Source organism: Corapipo altera, unplaced genomic scaffold (genome assembly GCF_003945725.1).
Source record: "Corapipo altera isolate COAL_440 unplaced genomic scaffold, ASM394572v1 2, whole genome shotgun sequence".
Taxonomy (NCBI): domain Eukaryota; kingdom Metazoa; phylum Chordata; class Aves; order Passeriformes; family Pipridae; genus Corapipo; species Corapipo altera.
In genome coordinates this window covers 6,644,789-6,667,137 of record NW_020884890.1, presented here as the reverse complement: position 1 = coordinate 6,667,137, position 22,349 = coordinate 6,644,789, and the positions used below count along the sequence as shown (strand labels likewise).

The following is a 22,349-nucleotide window of genomic DNA, read 5'->3' as shown; positions in this document are numbered from 1 at the left end:
AAACTACTTTTATAAGGAGCAAATAATTAATTTATAGGATTAAGTTGCTTTTAAACACTTTTAAAATAATTCTTTAAATTTTAAAACAAGAACAACTTAAAAATAAGCCCCTATGAAAATACACATATACTGTATTATTTTTTTTACATTCCTGATATATATCTAAAACATATAAAAATGCATTTCAACTTAAAGCATATTATTAAAAACACATTTGCAGTTTTAATGTGTGATTTACTTAAGAACAAAAGAGTGAAACAGAGTAGATATTTGTAAAAACGTTTTTTCCTGAGGGAATAATTCAAAAATTGTATCCTGACAGCAATTAAATATTTTTTCCTATTAATATGCTGCTGTTCAATTACTTTACTCTTGGATCCAGAGGGATATAATAGTATTTTACAAGACATAAATTTGTCAAGTTTTTTTTCTGTGACAAGTCTTTCACAGTCTTCAATTGAATTTCAAGCCAGAGAGTAAAACCCTTAATAAATTACCAAAGGTTTTATATCTGCAATGTGTACGCTTTCAAAATAAAGGGAAAGCAAAATTCACACCACCAAAAAAACCTTTTCTCTGAAATACTTCATCTTCAGCAGCACTATCCATACCAAAAGCTAATGCTGGATACCGTGATTTCAAGTGAGATCCTGAAAAGCTGAGAAGTGCTGGAAACTACAGCCTTGTCTCTCTTACAAAGCCAAAACAAGCACAAAATAGGAGAGAGTCTGCTATTGTGTATGACCAGTCATGCTGATTTCCAAAGAGTCTTGAATACTGGAGATAAAATACCCTGAGATGTTTCCCCAAATCCATCCAGACTACTGCTATTCAGCAAAGAATGCACTTTAGTGTTTTACTCAAATCCAGGCACACTAGATTCTCAGTAGATACTTAAGGCAAGAAGGAGAGTTTAATTATAAGAGTCAGCCAGCCCATGTTAGGCATTTAATTGACCCTAAAATGTGGCTGTTAATTAATACAGCAATTCTATCAGGTAACTAGAAACTTAGACAATTTTCAGAGGCTGCATCTAAAATTACTCAACAAACTGACTAGTCAGACTTGGTCTCTCTAATTAATACATAGAATCATAAAATCATAGAATCATAGAATGGCTTGAGTTGGAAGGGACCTTAAAGATCATTTAGTTCCAACCCCCTCCTTGCCGTGGCCAGAGACACCTTCCATTAGACCAGGCTGCTCAGAGCCCCATCCAGATGGAACATCCACAATCTCTCTGGGCAACCTGTTCCAGTGCCTCACCACCGTCACAGTAAAGAAGTTATTCCTAATATCTAATCTAAATCTACCCTCTTTCAGCTTGAAGACATTCTCCTTCGTCCTAACACTACATGCCCCTGTAAAAAGTCCCTCTGCAGCTTTTCTGTAGTCCTCCTTTAGGTAGTGGAGGGGTCCTAGAAGGTCTCCCCAGAGCCTCCTCTTCTTCATGCTAAACAACCCCAATTCTCTTAGCCTGTCCTCATAGCAGAGATCCTCCCATCCTCTGATCATCTTCATGGCTTTCCTCTGGACTCCAACAGGTTTGTGTCCTTCTTATGTTGGGAGCCCAGACCTGGATGCAGTACTCCAGGTGAAGTCTCACCACAGTGGAGTAGGAGGGGAGAATCACCTCCCTAGACCTTCTGGTCACACCTCTTTTGATGCAGCCCAGGACGTGTTTGGCTTTCTGAGCTGCAAGAGCATATTGCCAGTTCACGTTGAGCTTTTCATCCACCAACACCCCCAAGTCCTTCTCTTCAGGGATGCTCTCAATTCATTCTCTGCCCAGCTTGTAGTTGTGCTTGGGTTTGCCCTGACCCATCTGTAGTACCTTGCATCTGGCCTTGTGAACTTCATGAGGTTCACACAGGCCCACCTCTCAAGCCTGTCAAGATCCCTCTGTATGGCATCCCTTCCCTCCAGCATGTTGACCACGCTGCAAAACTTGTGTCATTGGCAAACTTTCTGAGAGTGCACTTGATCCCATTGTTCCTGTTGCCTAAAAAGATGTTAAACAGCACCAGTCCCAACATTGATCCCTGAGGAATACCACTCATCACTGGTCTCCACTTGTAGATGGAGCCATTGACCACAACTCTTTGAGTGTGAACTTCCAGCAAATTCTTTATCCACCGAGTGGTCTGTTCATAAAATCCATATATCTCCAGTTTAGAGACAAGGATGTCATGAAGAACAGGGCTGAATGCTTTGCACAAGTCCAGGTAGCTGATGTCAGTCACTCTTTCTTTATCCACCAGTGCTGTAACCCCAGTGTAGAAGGTCACCAAATTTGTCAGGCATTATTTGCCCTTAGTGAAGCCATGTTGGCTGTCACCAATATCCTCCTTATTTTCCATGTGCATAGTTTTCAGGAGGATCTGCTCCATGATCTTGTTGGGCACAAAGGTCAGACTGACTGGCCTGTAGTTCCCTGAATCTTCCTTTTTTCCCCTTTTTAAAAATGGGGGTTATGTTTCCCCTTTTCCAGTTGGTGGGAACCTCACCAGACTGCCACAACTTTTCAAATATGATGGATAGTGGCTTAGCCATTTCATCTGCCAATTTCCTCAGGAACTGCACAAGTATCTCGTCAGGTCCCATGGACTTGTGCACTCCCATGTTCCTTAGATTGTTTCAAACCTTATCTCCTCCAGTGGGCACCTGTTCATTCTCCCAGTCCCTGCCTTTGTCTTCTGCAACCTGTGCAGTGTGACTGGAGCACTCATTCATCAGTGAAGACTGAGGCAAAAAAGTAATTCAGTACCTCAGCCTTCCATATCCAAGACAATCAGGTCTCCTGTTTCCTTCCTGAAAGGGCCCACATTTTCCCTAGTCTTCTTTTTATCACTGACATATTTTTCTCTCAGCCTTCTTTGTTGCCCTTGATGTCCCTGGTCAGATTTAATTCTATCAGGGCTTTAGCTTTCCTAACCTGACCCCTGTTTGCTCAGGCAATCTCTCTATATTCCTCCCAGGCTAACCACCCTTGCTTCCACACTCTGTAGGCTTCCTTTCTGTGTTTGAGTTTTTTGCCTGACTTCCTCTTTGTTGGTATTCATGGCTCCTGAGCTCGGAGAAGCCATTTTTCTTCCCTCCAGGCCTTTATCCCATGGTACTCTACCAAGAAGATCCCTGAAGAGGCCTAATTCTGGTTTCCTGAGGTCCAGGGTAGCAAGCTTGCTGTGTGGCCTCCTCATTGCCCTAACAATCTTGAACTCCACCATTTCATGGTCACTGTAGCCAAGACAACATGGACAACATGTCATTTATGTATTTACTTTTGTTAATTTTTGGAATTAAATATAGCCTGCATTAAACAGCAATAAAGTTTGTGAAAGACCTGGAACATCCTCTGTTGTGAAAGTTCCCATGGAACTAGATCAATATCTCATGGAAATGAACAATTGTTTCCCAAGTAAAAATCAATAGAAGCCACATACCAGCCTACAGAGAGTTACAACAAATGTAAAAAAACTCCATACATTAACTTGATTGCCTTTCTTCTTCATAGCCTGAGTTTTCACGAGTTGGAAAACGACTCTGCATGCTACTGGTAAATGTTCAGCACACCATTCCCACCATCAAAAACATCTAGTTGCTGTTACAGATGTGATAGGTCATATTGTTAAGGAAGGAAGTACTTCTACTCACAGGAAAAAAAATTCTAATAATTTTATCATGTCAGAAAAATAATTCATTGTATAAATAACATATGCTTAAATCATTCTAGTTCAAGCTGCTAAGTAACCACATAGAGAGAAAACATGAGTACCCTGGCTTGAACAGCAACCCTGGCACTTATGTGGCAAGCAGAGAATTCAAAAGCTACCTATTGCCTAATTATATACAAAGCTTCATAAAAATGCTCTTTATCTCCTTAGATTCAAACCAACTCACTTTAGATGTCTACAGTTTAGAACTTAAATCCTTGCAGAAAAAGATCTGTGTTTTACCATCTATGCAGTTCAAGGACAGACTGGATCATGCAGTATGTGGGAAGAATGCACCACAAGGCTATGAAATTTAGGTTTGCTTTTGTACTGAAAATATACAGTTGCATTGGATTTGAGTCCCCTGCTGGCACATGTCCTAAGCACTGAATACTGACATACTGTAAGACTCCAAAGTTAAAATAAAGACTAGTACTCCATACCAGTGACAATTTATACATACAGTAATCCTATTTCAGGTACAGATCTGGCGCACGTGACTGTGGTCCCTAGAGCTCCCAAAGCTAGAACCATTCTCTCAGATTGCTCTCTCAATTCAATATTTATTTAGGTATTTTAATGGAATGATGAGATATAAAATTGTTCTTCTATATCTTAATTAAATTTCTGAGTAACAAAAAAATAATTGGAAAAGGGTCTATAGAGCTTTATCAAGCACTAAGCTTTCAGATTTAGATAACTGACAACCTAGGCTTATTCAGTACAAACTAAAAATAAATGGTTATTCCTTATTTTTGTGTTTAGAAGATAAGGACATGTCATACTCTTTCTCATACAAAATGAACACTTACATTGTGAGCACAGAAGAAGTTGTAATGCCGAATTGATATTTGCAAACAAGAAACACAGAAATAATTAAGCAAGGAAGTAGTGAAGTCATTAAATACTATCTGAAGTCTTTAAATACTATTTAGATTTCAGTGTTGTGGCAAGGCTTTATAAACCACTGAAAGCAAGGATTACTAATCTTGCCAACAGAAGCTTAAAGCCAAAAAGGCACAACCTATCTAGTCAAACAACAAACTGAGGATTTTTGAATGTCTCTAAAATTTTTAACATGGGCACAAGGAGCATAACAAGAAAAAGTTCTAAGTTTCCCAAATCTCCAGGGAGTCTGCTTATGAGAATCCTTCAGCCAATTAGTTCCTTCACTCAAACACTAAGAGTCTTCAAGAGTTCATCAACCCTTTCTAGGTGGATACTTATTTTTATCTCAGAGACCATCTAAACTGCTATTTTGAGGATGCATAAGTCTTATTGCAAGCATGTGAGTCCAAGAATATACATGATTCACACAGGGATGGTCCACAGAAGCATATTCTGTATGGTCATCAAAAAGTGTGAAAGACTTAAAAATGTAAAATACTAAGCAAGATACATGAACTTCCATTAATCTGAGAAGTTCTTTTGAAAGGCTTATTACAAATATTTTCTTTAGAATACAAGAAAAGTAGTTAGCATCAGAAACTTCAAATCAGCAAGCAAACATTTTAATTGATTTTTGATACTGTGGCATCTAAAGACAAGGAAAGTTTGTTATCTTAAGGCTAGCTTTGAGTACTGATTTTGCTTACTTTGATTACTCTCTTGAGTGGAAGATAATTCTGTAGATGGATGGAAGGAGATTTCCTTTCTGAAATTTAGAGCTTCTCTGAATGAATTTATAATTGCTATTTAATTCAAATTAAATATTGATACTAACTGTATTAACACTTTTATTGAGTTCTTGTTTCATATAATTAACACTTTTAGCTTTGCTATGATTTCTTCATAATATTTTTGTTCAGCATATGATGAAACTTGAAAAATGTATAACAAGTTATCTCAAAAAGTCACATGGTCTCGTAATTTTGGAGACATGGATACACAGCTATCCTGTAGTTGAAAAGCCTGATCAGTTCTTAAAAACTTTTCTGCTGTTACGAAGGAATTCCCAGCACTTCAAATATCCTATTCTTTTCTTCAGCCTAGCACAATTTTTCTTTCCTGGAGGTTGTTTTTCTTTCTCTCTCCTCTATACATTTAAAACCAACTGAGTAGGTGTTAATTGCAAAAAAAAAAGTAATATTTCCATTTTGGCCTCTTCTGGTATTTTTCCCCTAAGAATTTTAAAAATTTTCAATTGTATATTTTTTAACTTAGTATTTGTTAAAGACTGATTTATTAACAAATTATAATTGAAAATCAAAGCTGAAAACAAATTCTCCTCAAACCCCAGGGTCTTTCTATACTGCCAATTGCTAGAAATTTTAAGAAGGATTAGCAAACCAGAAAACAATGTCAGGCATTAGAAGTCCCATGGAAACAATGCCCAGTAAGATATCAATAAATAAGGTAGCTAAATAAGGTTATGAAAACAGGCAATGCCCAGAGAGACTTATTTGAACGCACACTTTCTACTACTGTACGGAAAGAATAAAGGCATTTCTGCTCAGATACAGAAGAAAACACACAGTGTTTTGTGGCAGTAAATCTGCAGTATATGAGAAAACTGTTGTTAAACATGTTTCAAAATGGCTTTTTGTAGTCTCTTTGCTAACTCATGCTTTCTTCTTCCCAAGACCCCCCACGCCAAGTGTTATCCCATGCAGGAATGTCCTGGGAAGATGTCCTAAGGTGTTCTCATTGGTCCTTGTTAACCCCTTCCTGTGATTGGGTGTTCCTGTAAGCCCCTTGAGACTTCTAATTGGTTACTCTGTGAGTCCTTCTAACCCTATAAATGTAACCACCCCAACAATAAACTCCCTCTTACCTCCTCTCCACGCTTGTGTGCTGTCTCTGTGCCTGCCACGGGGCCACGTGGGTGGGGAGAAGGGGGAGCACCTCTACCCTCCAGGCTCAGGACCTGAAGAAACCCCTGACCTGGAGTCCCCCCTCCCTATCCACCTTAAGCCATCAGAAATGGTTCCTTGGATGGAAATGGAACTAGAACTGGGCCGCCCCACGCCATGGGGGGAAAGAGATCCAGAGTGTTTATAAACATGCTGATAGAAACAGGAGCAACTGAAAGCAAGGCTTCTTATTATCCACAGGACCAGGGGAAGGGAGAAAGACAGTGAGCCTTTCTGTTGATTGTCCGGCATACACACACACGAGTCCATCATGCAAACCTGAACAAGTTACTCGAGAAATAAGATTGTATTTCATAATCAAAGTTATTATTGAATTTTCATGAAAACTGGGAGAAATAATTAATATTCAAATGAAAATGAAAGTCTGAGGAGGGAAAAAAAATCAAACTAGTTTTTCTGAGCTTCAGGCCTTTAGAAGGAAATACAGCAGATGAAATTCTCTGATTAAAGGCAAAAGCACTTCAGCAGTACCATGATGGGGACACACTCCAGCGCATCAAGATGAGCCTGATGAGGGTTTGGGGGGTTTGTTTGTTTGTTTTGGTTCAGTTGGGGGCTTTTTGTTTGGTTATGTTTGGGGTTTTTTTTAATTAACATTCATGAGAACCTGCAATTATGCTGCATTAAAAGATAATGACAGGTTTTGTTTCTCCAGCGGGGAGGGGAATACTGCAGGAAGAATCCTTGTAGTGTACTGTAAGAGATCATAGACTAGTAAAACAACCAGCAAAGGACCTTTGGAGCTTTGCTTTCCACCAGTAAATAGGGAAGAGCTAAGAATGTGAAAATTAACAAACTTGGGAAGGGAAGAAAGCTGAGCAGAAGAAAAATCAAAAATCTGTCTAAAAAAAATGTAACAAAAATCCCCAAAACTGAAAACATCCAAACAGCAAAAACCTGAACCAAATCAAAACCAAAACACCCAACCTTACAGAAAATAAGGAAGCAGTCATGACAGCAAAAGTGAAAGCATATGAGGAAATAATACCAACATAAAAAAACCTCAGCCCAATACAGAAGAAGGAGAAATGCAGTCAAATACTGACCAGCTAAGTCATAAATGTTTCATTTTCTGGAAGAATTGATTGAAAGTTGCCTATGAGTGAGTAACTTGCAGTCATCAAGCAGGATGTGTACCAGGAAGCACACAAAACAAAATTAGAAACACACGCAATTCAGTGCAAACAGGAGAGTATGCAAAAGCAATTGAGATTATTCTGGAACTATTTAGTCCCTAGTACTAGTACCTAGTATGAAGTATTTGCCAGTGTAGAATACTATGGTAAGAGTCTGCTACTATTTGGCTCTATCAGCAAATTATGTGTAACAGCAGATGTCAAATATGTTCCATTGAAAAGGAGTCTTGATAAGAGTCACACCAGAGAAAGTGTCTAAATATAACTTCTGAATCACAGAATATGCTCAGCTGGAAGGGACCCACAAGGATCATTGAGTCCAACCCTTAGCCCTGCACAGGTCCATACCCAAGCTCGCACCGTGTGCCTGAAATTATCATCCAAACACTTCTTGAACTCTGGCAGTCTCGGTGCTGTGACCACTTCCCTGGGGAGCCTGTTCCAGTGACAGCCACCCTAGTAATAGTCAACACTCACACTACTGCTGTAGGCAATCAATCAGAAGCATATTGGAGTTGATGCCAAGGAGAAAGGAATGGCTATTTTATAGGAGGCCAGAACTGGACTTCAAAGCTATCCTGACAAACTAGAAAAACAAACTGGAAAAAGAGGATCCAGTTCAGAGTCAACAAGGAAATGGCTCCACGCTCAGACCAGGAAAAACAAGTGTAGAAACAGGGAGAAACCTAGCAGCTGAGAATTAGCTGTGCAGAAGATGATGAGATGGATATAATCTATCACAATGCTAACAGGAGAGGATAGCATAAAAACCTGGCTGCTGTTTGAAAACCATTAACCTTTCATTTTGGGAATTAGCAGGGTTGGCCAGAGATCAGGCTCTGGTTGCCTTGCCTACTTTTGTAACCAAATATCTCAAAAGGTCAAACTGGTGAGGAACTTAAGGTTTTGTTGTTAGGGGTTTTTTCGGTTTTGCTTTACTCTGCAACATGATTTTTCTTTTGGGCACCTGTGCACCTAATCAACACCTTGACATGACAGTGACCTTGATGACAGCTCAGTCTCTCAAACTCTCTCCTTGCAGCACACAGCTCAGTTTTCAAAATGGAATATTTAGCATACTGAAGTGTAGTTATGAGAGAGAGATGAGTTAAATCTAATGTCCAGAGAGTTATAGATAGCCTGGTTTAATAGTCCTTTATATCTCTATAGTCTACTACACAAAAGAATCAAATGCTTTCAAGAGAGACTGATACTGGGCCAGGGGATGTGGTGCTAAGTGATTTTAAAGTATCTTTTAGATCTCCCAATTCCATGCTGTTGCAAAGGCTGGAGAAATGCTGCTGTTTGCCTATTGCCCAAGGCACAGCCTTGAATCATCACAACGCAGGGTGTCACACCTCTGTATTTTTGAATCCCAAGCCCACTTCACTTTCTTCATCTACTTTTGCCAAGATGTGCAAGAGGTCACTAGAATGCAGTTTAAGGCTGTCTACCACAGTGAGCAGCTTGAAGAAGAAACAGGGATTTACCTTCTTTATGTAGCTACACACAATATATTAACTGTGAGAGAATGCAAGCCTTTGATCTTAGCCAAAGGTTTTCTCCAGTCTTATCCTTTAAATTCTATGCAGAGCTAAGGCTGACTATTCTCTCTTCCCAGCCATAGCAGCGTTTTGTCTTCCTGATATTCCTGCTGCTGTTTCTGTTCCATCTCTGTTTTGATTGCTGTTCAACCCCATTTTCTCCAATATGTCCCTGCATATTCTGCCTTCAGTGAACTCTAATTATCCCCTAAACTTTGCTGAATTAAATTAATTTCACACGTGGATATCTTAATACATTTTATCTAACACAGATGTTATTTTCAAGAGGATAAAACCTCTTTCATTACTTATTCTATCATAAATGTTTAGGATTAATAGTTCTAATGAAAAAATTACTTTTCAAAACCAACTTTTATAGGCAGTGCCATCAACTACCTAGATATAGGATTTTAGAGGTATTTGTTATCCTCAACACACTGCCTAATCCCAAAGAACTTGGAATGGTGAGTCCTTCCTCTCACTTTCCCCTGTGATCCTTTAGTGATTTAGATGAGGACCTTATTTCAGATATAAAAGGAAAATACTGATGTCCTTCCCTGATCAGAAGGTGCAATGCATCAATATGATCATGCAGAAACAATGTACAAAATAACCAGAACTGTACATTTATTATAACCCATATATTATTATAACCATAATTGTATATTATGCCAAAGAAATATATTTTTATTCTATACACATAGGTTTAATGATTCTTTCTCCTAAATAAAATGCAAAAATAAAAGTAACAGAATCACACTCCATTCTAAACTTCTTAAAGCTCCTAACAATAGCACAACATAGGAGACTGAGGACATACCAATTGTCTTCTGCCAAAGAGAAATTGTACACAGAAATGTTTATTTGCTTCCTGAAGTAAATTTTTATATTTTTTATCCATGACTCCTCCAAAAATGCAGAAGTCATAATGCATTAGGAATATTATTATTACTTTTCAGAAACACATTTACATTTTGATGTCTACTTTCAAAATACAGATCTTTTTTGAAAGCTCATTCCACATAACATCACTAATGTCAAAATATATTTGACACTTTCAAAATATAAATGTAACTAAAACACAGACTTAAAAGTAAAATGGTTCTTTATTCCCTACTTGGGATGAATATTTGCTACAATTAATACTTTACATTCTGAGGACAGAACATCACTCAAGCTGGACAGTTAGAAAGAGACATAAAAAATATTTTAAAAAAATATGAAATGTAAAAATATAACTAAAACCTCAGCTCCTTATTTACCTGTACCTGAATGAAGCGTATGGAGCAGAAACTGAAGAAACCCAGCAAACATAGCAGCATCAGCAACAGAATGGTTAAAGCACAACTGGCATCTAGTAGGTTGATGAATTCCAGCCTGCAACTGTAGCAAAACCGTAATGCAAGCAAAAATCCACTTCAGTGTGAAGGAGACGATGTAGAAGAAGTCATAAGGTCCTTGTGTCCTGATTCTAAGCCAAATTATTCTGCAGTGTCAAACATTTGACACCACTGACACCAAACAGGGCTAACGAGAGTTCTTGTCATCAAAACAAATCTCTGCAGTGTAGTGCAAGCATCGATTACTGCATTAGTTCATACACAGCTGCTGCAATGACAAGGAGTTTCAGTCTCTAGGAGTTAATGATTTTAGGAATCCAGAATTAACAATCCTTAGGAAACAAGATAGGGGAAAAAATGCTGCTTCCTAACTGGACAGAACAGGAAAGAAGTTTCTTAGTGCTTTAAAGCCAACAGTAGACATAAGCTCAGGTACCTAAGCAATCAATACCACTGCTGCAGTTATTATTTATATTCAGCAGTGGTGCACTAAGCAAGTTTAATAAACTGCAAAGATGAAGAAACTGTGTAAAGCAAATGTGGCTCTTTTAATTTATGTAAAACATCCCAAGCTGTAGATTTACTTCTAGCATACCAAAAACACAATGGCCCTCGAAAAAACTTACCATTTTTTACAAATTAATAGGATAATTTCATTCTTTTTGTATATAATAGATGTGTGAAGGGAAACATAATTTTATATAAGAAAAATATGTTCCAAATAAAAAAACTGGGAATAATATTTTGTATTCCAAATTACGTATTCAAGGTAAAAGAGAAAAGTAGAACCTATATACCAGCATATTTGGGAAAGTCAGATGATTAGAGAATTACAGCTAATAGAATTTGCTAAAGTATTTAATCTAATTGAATCATATCCAAACCATACAACAATAAAACTGTCTCTTTGGCAGAGATAGTCTTCCTCTGTACGAATAGATGTTTCTCTGCAGCATATCTAGATACTGCAGGACTTCCAAAATACAATGCAGGACATCCAAAGTACAAAACCTCTGCTGTTTAGAAACTAAAATGTAAGGAAGCAAAGCAAACAACAAGAAGCTTAGAAGGGATAAAATATAAATAATTAAGCTAATGAGAGCTTACAGCTCTTTCATATTTAACAACATATAGACCTATTAGTAATAATGAAAATACACTTAATCAAGTTGTTTCTCTGTAATTCTGGATCAAACCCAAGGTACTGAACACTGTCTTTCACAATCCTGCATGTCAGTCATCAGCAAAAGCTACAGCTGAGATCCTTGACCACTGCTGACACAGTGTCCCCAGGAGCATTGTATTAGGAAGACAACACAAATGTCTAATTCCGCTTTTTTCATGGACATGTCCTTGATAGGAGATAATTTTTTGGAGATGAACAATGTCCAGGCTTTATATATTTCAAGAGACAGTGATCATTTGCTACTGACCAGGGAACACAGACCCAGCTTTCTCCTTAAGCCAGAAACATTTCTTGCAAAAGCAACAAAAGACAGAGTATGCCAAATGCCTGATGCTTTCACAGTTCATCCACTGATCCTTCTGCATTACTCCTTGAAGGAAGACCTCCTCTTTTGCCAGGTCAGGCATTTAGGGCTTTGCTTCACTCTCAGAATATAAAACATGTGGATCCTGAATGTTTACCTCACCTTAAAGCACACACTAAACAAGGCAGAGGATTTTGCTACAATACAACTCAACAGATGAAAAATTCTTACAGCCTCAGAATTTGTAAATGAGACCGAACTATATGGGCTTGTTTTCTGACTTATTTAAAGTGTTCCTGTCATTCCCATGGCATGAATCTGTGAAAAAAATAATGAACCATTTTCCCAAATGCGTTTAAAAAGGTTGTTTGTTCACCATGGTGTTGTTAGGGCTCTCACTGTCTCCCATTCCTCTACATGCCAACCCTCTCTGCTCCTCCAGCCTCTAGCAGGCAGTCCCCAATGCCCATTTTACCCACTGCTATCCTTAGCCATGAGATCCACCCAAGCTCTGACTAAGTAGCCCAGTCTAACAGCTTCAGATGATAGAGGTGTCTGCAAGTATTCACTAAAAAGCAAGGGAAGAGCAGAGCAACAGAAGAGTGTTTTGAAGTCAGAAAGGACATTTTGCAGAAAAGGACAGTGCCACCAACTCCAGTGTGCATTGCACATCCCTAAAGGTGGATTTCATTCCTCCCAGCCCCAGTCACATGGAGCCTTTCTGGCTGTCCCAAAGGCTCATCTGACAGCTTGACAAGCAAGTGCTAATAGTTAGCTTATTTACTTTTACATCCATTAACAGTATCAAAGCAGTAGGAAACTAACTAGAAATCTGGATACCATCCCATTGTCCTAGCAAAAATACATCATTAAGTTATAGCACACTTTCAATCTTTGCTTTGGATAGCACTGTCTTTGTAATCTCAGAAGGTTTTACCCTTCCAGAGTATTTTACTGCCACTATCTTCTGAGGCAAACTACACTATGCATCTGACACTCACATCTTGACCATCATGTATGAGCTCTTCATAATCTTCCTGCTAATAGTTGTTCTAAATCATAATCCATACATGATACTCCTGCATTTATAAAACTTTCTGAGATCATTAGAAAAGCAGGAGACTGAACAATCTTACACAACCCTACCATTACTGAGGTTTTAAGAGAACAAACTCAAAGCATTAAGCATACTATTCAGCTTTATACCTGGGTGAAAATGCAACTTTCCTCTAAATCAAAAGTTTTACAACACTTTTCTCAAAGAAGAAAGCCAAAAAAATGGTCCCAAGCTTAATTAGGAAGCACATAAAGAACAATTTAATGAAAGAAACACCTATACTTTAAGTTGGAATTTAATTTAGGAAACAAGAGAAACAACAACAAAAGATCCATGTTAAAGTCTCCAGATCGCAAAGCCAAGTTACAATGGGGAAAATATTCTAATACAAATGCAGGAGTTTTAGATACAGTATTAAGTATTTAGTTTGACATTTTGTTCTGTAGCCCTGTCTGATCTGCTTCAAAAGGTCGTGGCTATTGTGGGAGATTAACAGTGACTAGACAAGTCAAACACCACACCGTTCTAAGAAGGGCAAGAAAAAGGACCTGGGAAACTACATACTGGGAGGGTTATGGTGCAAATCCTTCTGGAATGCAGTCCTGAGCTCATGAAGGCCAAGGGCATGACTGGGAACCATCAACATAGCTTTACCAAGAGCAAATCATGCCTGACCAATACGGTTTCTGGATGTACAGGCAAGGGGACAGCAGCAGATGTTGTTTAACATAACTAAAAATAAAATAAACACCAAAGTAGAAATTAGGTTGTTGGATCAACAGAGCTGGGGCTAATAAATTTGATCTTATTTAGCTTATTAATTATTAAGGGTTAAATTAATGTCATGCTGCCATTACTCCACAATTTTCAATTCAAACCTCGATCTGAGCCAATCAATTCAAAGTGAAGTAACTTGTCATCTGTCTAAATAACACAAAGCCAGATGTTTTCAGTTAAATGGTGACCAACATGTAGGCACTGACTTTTCAATTTAATGATCAATGGCATCAAAATATTCTTTTTGTTCCCAGCTTCAGCTGTTATTTTTAGTTGCTGTGTCATTGTCTCCACAGAGGCAGATTTCTCTCAACTTTCATAATCCACATGCTGGATGTGGAAAGCCCATATTCAAAGTCCCTTCCCTGCCTGTTGAAGGGTAAGCTGTATGAAGTGGTGGTGTGTCAGCACTTCCTTTGACAGCCGTGGTCTGGTATAGGCTTGAACTCACAGAACTAAATTCCTACAATCAATTCAGTGTTACTGTCTTTAGGAAGAGACTGCAGGCATCTAATCTGTACCTGAGTTTTGCTGCCAAAAGGGAAGCCAAGCAAAAAGTATCATCTTCAAACATGGACTACGGCAAAAACAGGAGAATCAACCTACAGTGACAACGTCATTACAGCTTATATAATTCAGACACATGACCTTACCAAAATTCCTTAAAACAACTTTTTTTTTTTCCCTTCAAAAATGATCCACCCCCATTACACAATATAAGCTAAAAGACAATGCGTGTTCTGAACTAATTCCTGTATAGGCTGTGATTGAAAGGTTATACAGCCAAGGGTGATAGACATTTCTGTGTCACTATTTTATTCTGTTTCTCTATTTCAGGACACATTTGACAACTTAATTCACACTCTTTCTTTTTGTTTTCCTTACTGCCTAAGTCTGCGTCGACATGGTTTAATTTCTGAATCCTTTTATAATTCAGATTCCTCCCAGACCCTTTAATTCTAAAAACATCAGATTTAAACATAGAAATTAAAGCAGCAGTACCATATGTAATAACCACTTCTGAAGGAATCTCTATTAAGTAGCATTTTCTATTACTTTAAAATGTTATATACCTTCCAGACAAACAAAAAAAAATACTAAAGCCACACATCTAAGTGCAGTGTTTAATGGTCACCATGTTGTTTAAACACTGTCAGAAAATTCATTCCTAATCCTTATAATAATTTTCTAGGGCAAAGTAAGATTAGGTCCATAATAGCACAGAGAGCTGATGCTATGATGGCAACATGCCTAATCTATATTTGTTGTTGTAGCTTTTTTTTTAAGGGAAGCGATGCTGATAGATTAGAATTTTAAAGCATACATTTGAAGAGTAGTCAAAAATTAAATGGTAAATTTGTTTAAAAGAAAAACCCTGTTCACTGGCAGAAAATTAATACCTTCCTAAATGTCTCCTTTCAGTGGCTTTTAGGAATAGTCATTCCCTAAGACTTTCTTAGCAGTGAGATTTAAAACTTGGTAACAGGAACAGATTAACCAACTTGTTTTATAACTGACTTCAGAGCAACTTTTCTGTGGAAAAGAGCCAGCAGCAGCACAACTGGATTTATTTCTAAGCATTCAGTTCCATTCCCATTCACAGGGGGCTGTTTTGCCCTCTCCCAGACAGTCTCTGCTTAAGGACAATGACAAATCCACTACTGGCGAATCCGTAATGTCTGTCTCATGGGAGATAACTGAACCTACCTGGGAACACTGATAAGGTTCAGTGTGTTACATACCACACCGGAAAGTTTTGAGAATCTACATCTGTCTACATCTATTTAAACCAGTATTTGTGAGTTCCTTTGTGAAGTCCAATTTTATTTGTAAGTTCAAGTCCCTTTTATACTATATTTTAAGTAAAATCTGAGCCGTCAGAGATTACCAAGTTACCTGTCATACCATGTATTTAAATGTAAACTTACACTAATATACTGTGGCAGACCTCCAAAGCATGATAGGCAAGAACTGGCATCATATCTCTGAGTGAGTCCCCAGGATTTTGGGGAATTGAAAAAAAAATGGCTGTCCACTAGCCCTCAGCTCATGGCACTGATTAGTATTCACTGCCAATCAGAAGTTTTTTTTTATTCTCACAATTCAGCTGAGAACCGTATGAATAGACTGCACACGGGTTGGCTGGGGAGCACTGCTTTGCACAGCATGAGCTTCCTGCTCTGCAAAGCTATGTGTCACTGCTACCCAAAACCGACAGGGGACCAATGCCGGGATCTGCAATGCCCACCTTAGATGTGGGAGCAGGGCTGAGGCACTCCAAGGACTGTATCCAGCTGTTTCAGAATGACATTTCTTCTTGTAACACCTGCTGATAATCTTTAATGCAGAACACTGACTTTCAAAGACTTGACAAAGGCAAAGAATAAAACAGAAATCTGCAGGATTTTATATTCACACATAGCTCCATTCACTGACTTAATACCACTCTGGGATGATGCCCTGTAACTACACATCATGATCCCTGAAGTATTTAACTGCAACAGAAGCACTGGAGCACACGTGTGCTTTCTAATAGCACACATACATTCTATTTGATATAAACATATATATTTATATCACAAGCATGTATGCCCCCCAAAAAAACTCTTGCCTTAGTAATGTTATGAAACTACAATAAAACAGAGAATATGAAAACATTCATATACATTAGTGTATATTTTCTTTTTCTCCTGAATCGACTTTACTGCAGCACCCCGAAAGCAGACAATATGCTCTCATTAAATAGGTGTTTCTTAAGCATTAGGTCACAGAAAAAAATTAGGTTGGAAGGAAATGTACTTTGGGTAAGTAGGAAGAAAATACTTCACCAAAAGTATCGGCAAGATTGCTTAAACCCAGAGGCCTAAGTGTAACTCTAAACCTCACAGAATTTTGAAAATCTGACTCATGATCTTCAAATAAGAGTACCTTTTCCTTGTTATGTTTTGTTTGGTTGGTTGTTTTTTCCTGAGGATAGGACTTATTTAAGTAAACGAATAACTGCTTCCATAGAGCTGTACTTGTCAGTGTAATTTCCATTTCCAGAATAAATCCCATACACCATCTACAATACTTAAGCTACAGGACAATGCAAATCTGCCCGTGGAAAAAAAAGCACATGGAGATAAGATCTGAAAAAGTTTCTTAAAATTGCTGGTTTAAGCAGCAAAGTGTGCCTGCATTTCCAGATTCTCTCTGTGCTGAGAGAAACTGTCTTGCAGAGAGGCCGATAGATAAAAGTGAGATTTGACTGCTCCATCTAGTGGCCCATTAAGCAGAACATGTGGCCTAATGGGTTAAAAAGGGATAAATGTGGAGGTTTTGTTTTCTCTGAGCAAGACAAAACACACTCTTAGCACCTAGATATTTTAATAGCATAATATAAAATAATGTAAAAATATTTACCTACTTTCATGAACCCAACTTTAAACTTTAATTTAATTCTCTTTTATATTTGTAGATTATTCCTATTTATTAGCTTATTTATGCTATTTTGTTAATTAACTTTATTAAGGCCAGCAAAGTTTTAAAAAGTTTTCTTTTGAATTTACAGTAAGTTACACTTATATTTGAAAATATATCTTAGGTTTTCACTAAAATGAAATTTTCACTAGAATGAAATTAATAACAAGTCAAATATAAAAAGATATACACTGACTCTTAACGATAAGAAGTGAATTTAAAAGCTTATGTCTGATTCAGAAAGTGACTTCTACTCGGACCACGGAGTTTTAGTGGGAAAAAGAAGTGTCTGCCCTGAAGTCTAAGTCTATTCCATGGCTATTCTAAAAAATACTGAGAACTTGGATCCTTTGGAAAACTAATATAATAACATGACTAAGTTGCTTCAAACAGAACAATTTTTCCAACAATAATTTTGAGAGTAACTAATTAGAACTGAAGCTCATATTGCAAAGGAAAGAATTACCAAATTGAGGACTTGGTTACAAAAACTGGAACTTTAAATTCTAGAAATTAATGTATATTATTAAATAATAAAACACGTGCAAGTTAAAATCAGACAAATATGTGATATGCTTCATTTCCACTTGCTACGTCTGAAGACATTTTGTCTTGAGTTACACATATGAATGAGAGGTAGGCAAAGAATATAGAATAGAAGGAGAACAACTTTTAACATGGGCAGATAGTGGTAGAACAAAGAGGAATGGTTTTCAACTAAAAGAGAAAAGATTTAGATTAGATATTACATTACTCAGAGAGTAGTGAGGCATTGAAACAGGTTGGCCAGAGAAGTTGTGGATGCCCCATCCCTGGAAGTGTTCAAGGCCAGGTTGGATGGGGCTTTGAGTAACCTGGTCTAGTGGAAGATATCCCTGCCTATGCCAGGGAGATTGGAATTAGGTGATCTTTAAGATCGCTTCTAACCCAAGCCATTCTATGTGTCTATGAATATAACCATTTTACTTATTCCTTTACCACACACAGTTCCCACAGCTAACTTCATAGATAGATTAAGTTAGGACCCTATATGCAGTAAAAACCTCCATGTAATGGAATTTAAACTTATACTTAAATTCTTTGCAGATCTGCATTTAAAATTGCAAAATAATCCCATGGTAGGTATGGTCCAAGTGAACCGTACAACATTCATTTCTCAACTTGCTCAATGGACCAAGTTAGACTTTGTCCAATTTGCATATAAGGTACAGCAAAGCCACAGGTCACAAAGTAAAGAATGCTGATATTTGCTTTTCTAAAACAAAAAAGGTCATGTTTACAGAGAGGAAGCAAATATGAAAAGAAATTATTCTAAGTAAAATGTTTTATTAGAAGTTCCTTCATGGTTTGAAAGAATGTGCAATAAAATATTTAATACTGAAGGTCTAAAACAATACTGCTGTAGGCATGCATCTACTGCATAGCATCACAGTATTTCCAAGACTTATACTCTTACAAAATACCTCAAAGGTTGAAATTGTTTAACAATTAGAAAGCTCCTCATAAATAATTTTTGCAGTCAGTCAAGGGCATGATACATGGAAGAAAAAGGTACTGAGTAATAATATGTCCATGCATTTAAAAAGCATATATTTTATTACCAGCAAGGCAAGTTGGAGTCATGTACTGAAATCTCACAAGATTAGGCAATGTACAAACATAAAAAGAAACTCTGGACTCCACTGAACTTGCAAAATAAATGCAAGGCAAGAAAACAGCAGACAAACAAATAAGGAACAGTGTCTACACTTACAGCAGTGTATTAAACAGTGTCAAATGGACTGTCATTCATACTGTGTCCTTAAATAATCCCTGGAACAGTTGTGCCCTGGTTCAGCTGGTACTCTCTGTTCACTGCTAGGCAGGAAACAAGCCAAGAATAAACCCCAATAGACAGATTCCATGCAGTCTCTCTTTTGAGGAATGTAAGAACTTCATTGTATGGAAATGTGCCATGTTTCATTACTTGGCCAAAAATGTCAAGAATGGCTCTTAAATTCACTAGTACAGTAAATATCACCACTGAGACCGTATGAGATGGGCATATTTGAAAGCATAACACGTGCTTGGCATCACAGGGAAAATGGAGACAAGAATCAGCTTCAGAGATTCCAAAGTGTAGGTGGGGAGTCCCTAATTTTGAAGTTCATATGTTGTACAGAAAGAGAAAGAAGGAGCAAAGAAACTGTAAGAGGAATACAAAAACAATGAGCAAATGTGGGAAAATAGTTTTCACAGGGACATTCAGAATGGACAGGAACAGAATGAAATCATGCATATTTAGTCAAAGGAAACACAGACATCTCATAATCATTACCTTCTTTCTGACACAATCAAGTTTTTCCTAGAGATGATTTATTAGCATACTGATTTTAGAAAACTAAATAGGCCAGTCTATCTACTCAAAATTGTGCTTAAAGGAAGAAACTGGTTCCTGTGTGTTACATTAAGTGCATTATTGTAAGCAAAACTATAACAAAAAGTATCAGAGAAATATTAGCACAACATACTAACCAATAACACTCAGTACTACATGGTAAAACTCTATGTTTGAACTCAATAGGACGATCAGAATGAATACACTAAGAAAAGGACACAGAATGAACATCTTCAGAAAATAAAAGAATCAGATGCTTGTTTGTTCCTAGCTAACTCTATAATTATCTAAAACTAAAATCAATTATTCTGGAAGTCAATAATTAATTTAGCTTTTTCTTTCACAAGCTTTCATTTTTCACCCAAAGTGGGGCAGATTTCCCATACAGGTGGAAAAAAGCAAAGGTTTCGATTTCAGTCCCAAGACTTAACCTCATCCTTTAATATGCTGCACAGACCAGCCTCAGTTGGGCAGATTTACCAAACACAGTTTGGTTCATCCTTCACAGTTCACCTTTTCCTCTGAGCTCTCAGATCAAAGAGTAACATTAACTCCTGAGTGCACATAACCTTTATGGTATGCAAAAAAATATATGCATATAAAAATGCTGAATAGAAGGAGCAGAGGAAAGAATCATCCTCTGGCTATAACACCATACCATGTTTCAGACTAGCTGGGCTTTAACTCCAGTTCACTGCATAGCTGTACTTTGAAAAGTGCTCAGCAGCTAAAATTAGGGCAAGTTTTTCAGAAGCTTTTTCAGCTCCCTCTTAGACCCTTACAAAGTGCTCCATGACCAAGAGCTCCCACTGCTTATCTCTTGCATCTGTTACCTCCAATGGTTTCTGTATGGAAAAAAACTGACTGCTGAATTCTTTTGGGAATTGATCTTTCATGGAGAAACCTAGAGAAGTTCTGGGTTTCTCTACAGGTCCAGGCACTCTCGTAGCTCCTGAAATTAAAGGTACCCCAGTTGTTAAGCATTAAGTCTTTTCTAACATGTGACTTCAATGTGTCCATGCTTTAGTGTCTGCCCTTTTGTAATGAAAATAATCATCTTACTACTGGAAAAAATACTATTAGGAAGAATTTCTTGATATTTCATTAATTAAATGTGCAGAACAAAGGTAAGTGATGAGGAACGAGCAATTAATAAAACCATGAACATGTGAAAATTAAGCAATGCAGAAGACAGAGCATGTTAATAGTAATGAAAGGCCTTGGCAATTGCAAGAGATGTAAGAAAGAAATCAAGATTTAACAGTTTGTGACATCCTCTTGGTAAGTAAAAATGTACATTTCTTTTCCTTTTCAAAAACCAGATTGCTATTATATAAATTTGTACTGGAAATGGCTATCAAATGTCACTTAAAGGGTAACAAAAAAGAATATGGTACAGATAGGAATACTGTGGATTTAGCCCCACGTTACCAACTTGTCTCAGAGCGTGCCATAGGAAAAGCAGCAGTATTTCTAACATAGAGCAAGGTCACTGCAGACTATGAAGAAACTGATTTTTATTTTCTGGAATCCTCCATTTCAACTGAGTAAGAAATTATGATTACAATTATCCTTAACTTTGCTTACCTGTCCTCAGAGTTAACATGGTTTCAGGCAGCAAGTTTCAACCTCCCTAGCAGTAACTTAACCCTCCAAGGGAAGAGTAGAGCACTCACTCAACCTCGTCCTCTCCAGCTTCTTTCTATTTGCCTTTTTTTCCCCTCTTTCTTTTCTAGGCTATTCAACCCCAATCCACCCCACCTTTCCTTATATATTATGTTTTATAGATCTTGGTGACACTTTGCTGGTTTTCCGTGAATTCCCTACAGCACATTCACAACCTTAAAGTAAACTACAAAAAGGGCTTTATTAGGATTTTAAAGGAAAATTCAGCCACGTCTTCCATAACGTCCTCATTTATATGGTTACGTATCTCACTGAAGTGCTGGATATCCTGGCAACAGCATGACTTTTTTCCTCGCTTGTGTTTAGCTTATCTCATTTGCAAATTCATGCATTTTAAATAATTTCATATACACAAAACAGATTTCTTAATGCCCAACACTAATTTAACAAGCCCAACACTAATTTAACAAGCAGTGTAAATAATTTCAGCTGCTCAAAAGCACTGAATACTGATAGTATTGATTAATGTTAGCTCTGACCAAAATTCTGAAACTAGATCCATTTTAGCTTATATTTCCATTAAAATATAAATCAGATGTAGATCTAAATTACTGCACAAGGACCAGAAGATAAATTGGAACTAATTTCTAAGAACTAACAAGTTTCCTAGCAAGGGTATGTTATTTTACACTAAGTTGAAGCTCAGTTACACTTTTAAACAAATTCAGCTCCAGTTTTAAAACTCCATGCCCAAGTCTATGCAACAGATGTTAAAATATCCTAGCAGATGTTACAGTACAACTTGACTTGCCTACACTCCAAATTGAAAATACCTCAGTGAAAAAGTTTAACTAAAAAACATTTAAAACCAGCCTCCTCTTCTCTATAGTCTTTTCCTGATGTTTTCTTTTGGTCCCTTTGTAGACACTACTGCATGTGTGTGGTTTGTGTCTT

General features: G+C 37.4%; 1 protein-coding gene across 50 annotated transcripts in view; it reads right to left on the bottom strand.

The window, feature by feature from the left end:
- Positions 1-22,349, bottom strand: part of RIMS1 (regulating synaptic membrane exocytosis 1) — a 191,849-nt gene that overhangs the window by 134,281 nt on the left and 35,219 nt on the right. Inside the window, exon 1 of one of the 50 annotated variants that reach the window (XM_027644857.1) lies at positions 10,529-10,812. The exons of the other annotated variants lie outside the window; for them this stretch is intronic. Coding sequence (XP_027500658.1) covers positions 10,529-10,580 — 52 coding nt within the window. The 5' untranslated portion in view covers positions 10,581-10,812. Of the gene's footprint in view, positions 1-10,528; positions 10,813-22,349 lie in introns of those variants that run through there. 50 annotated transcript variants of the gene reach the window in all.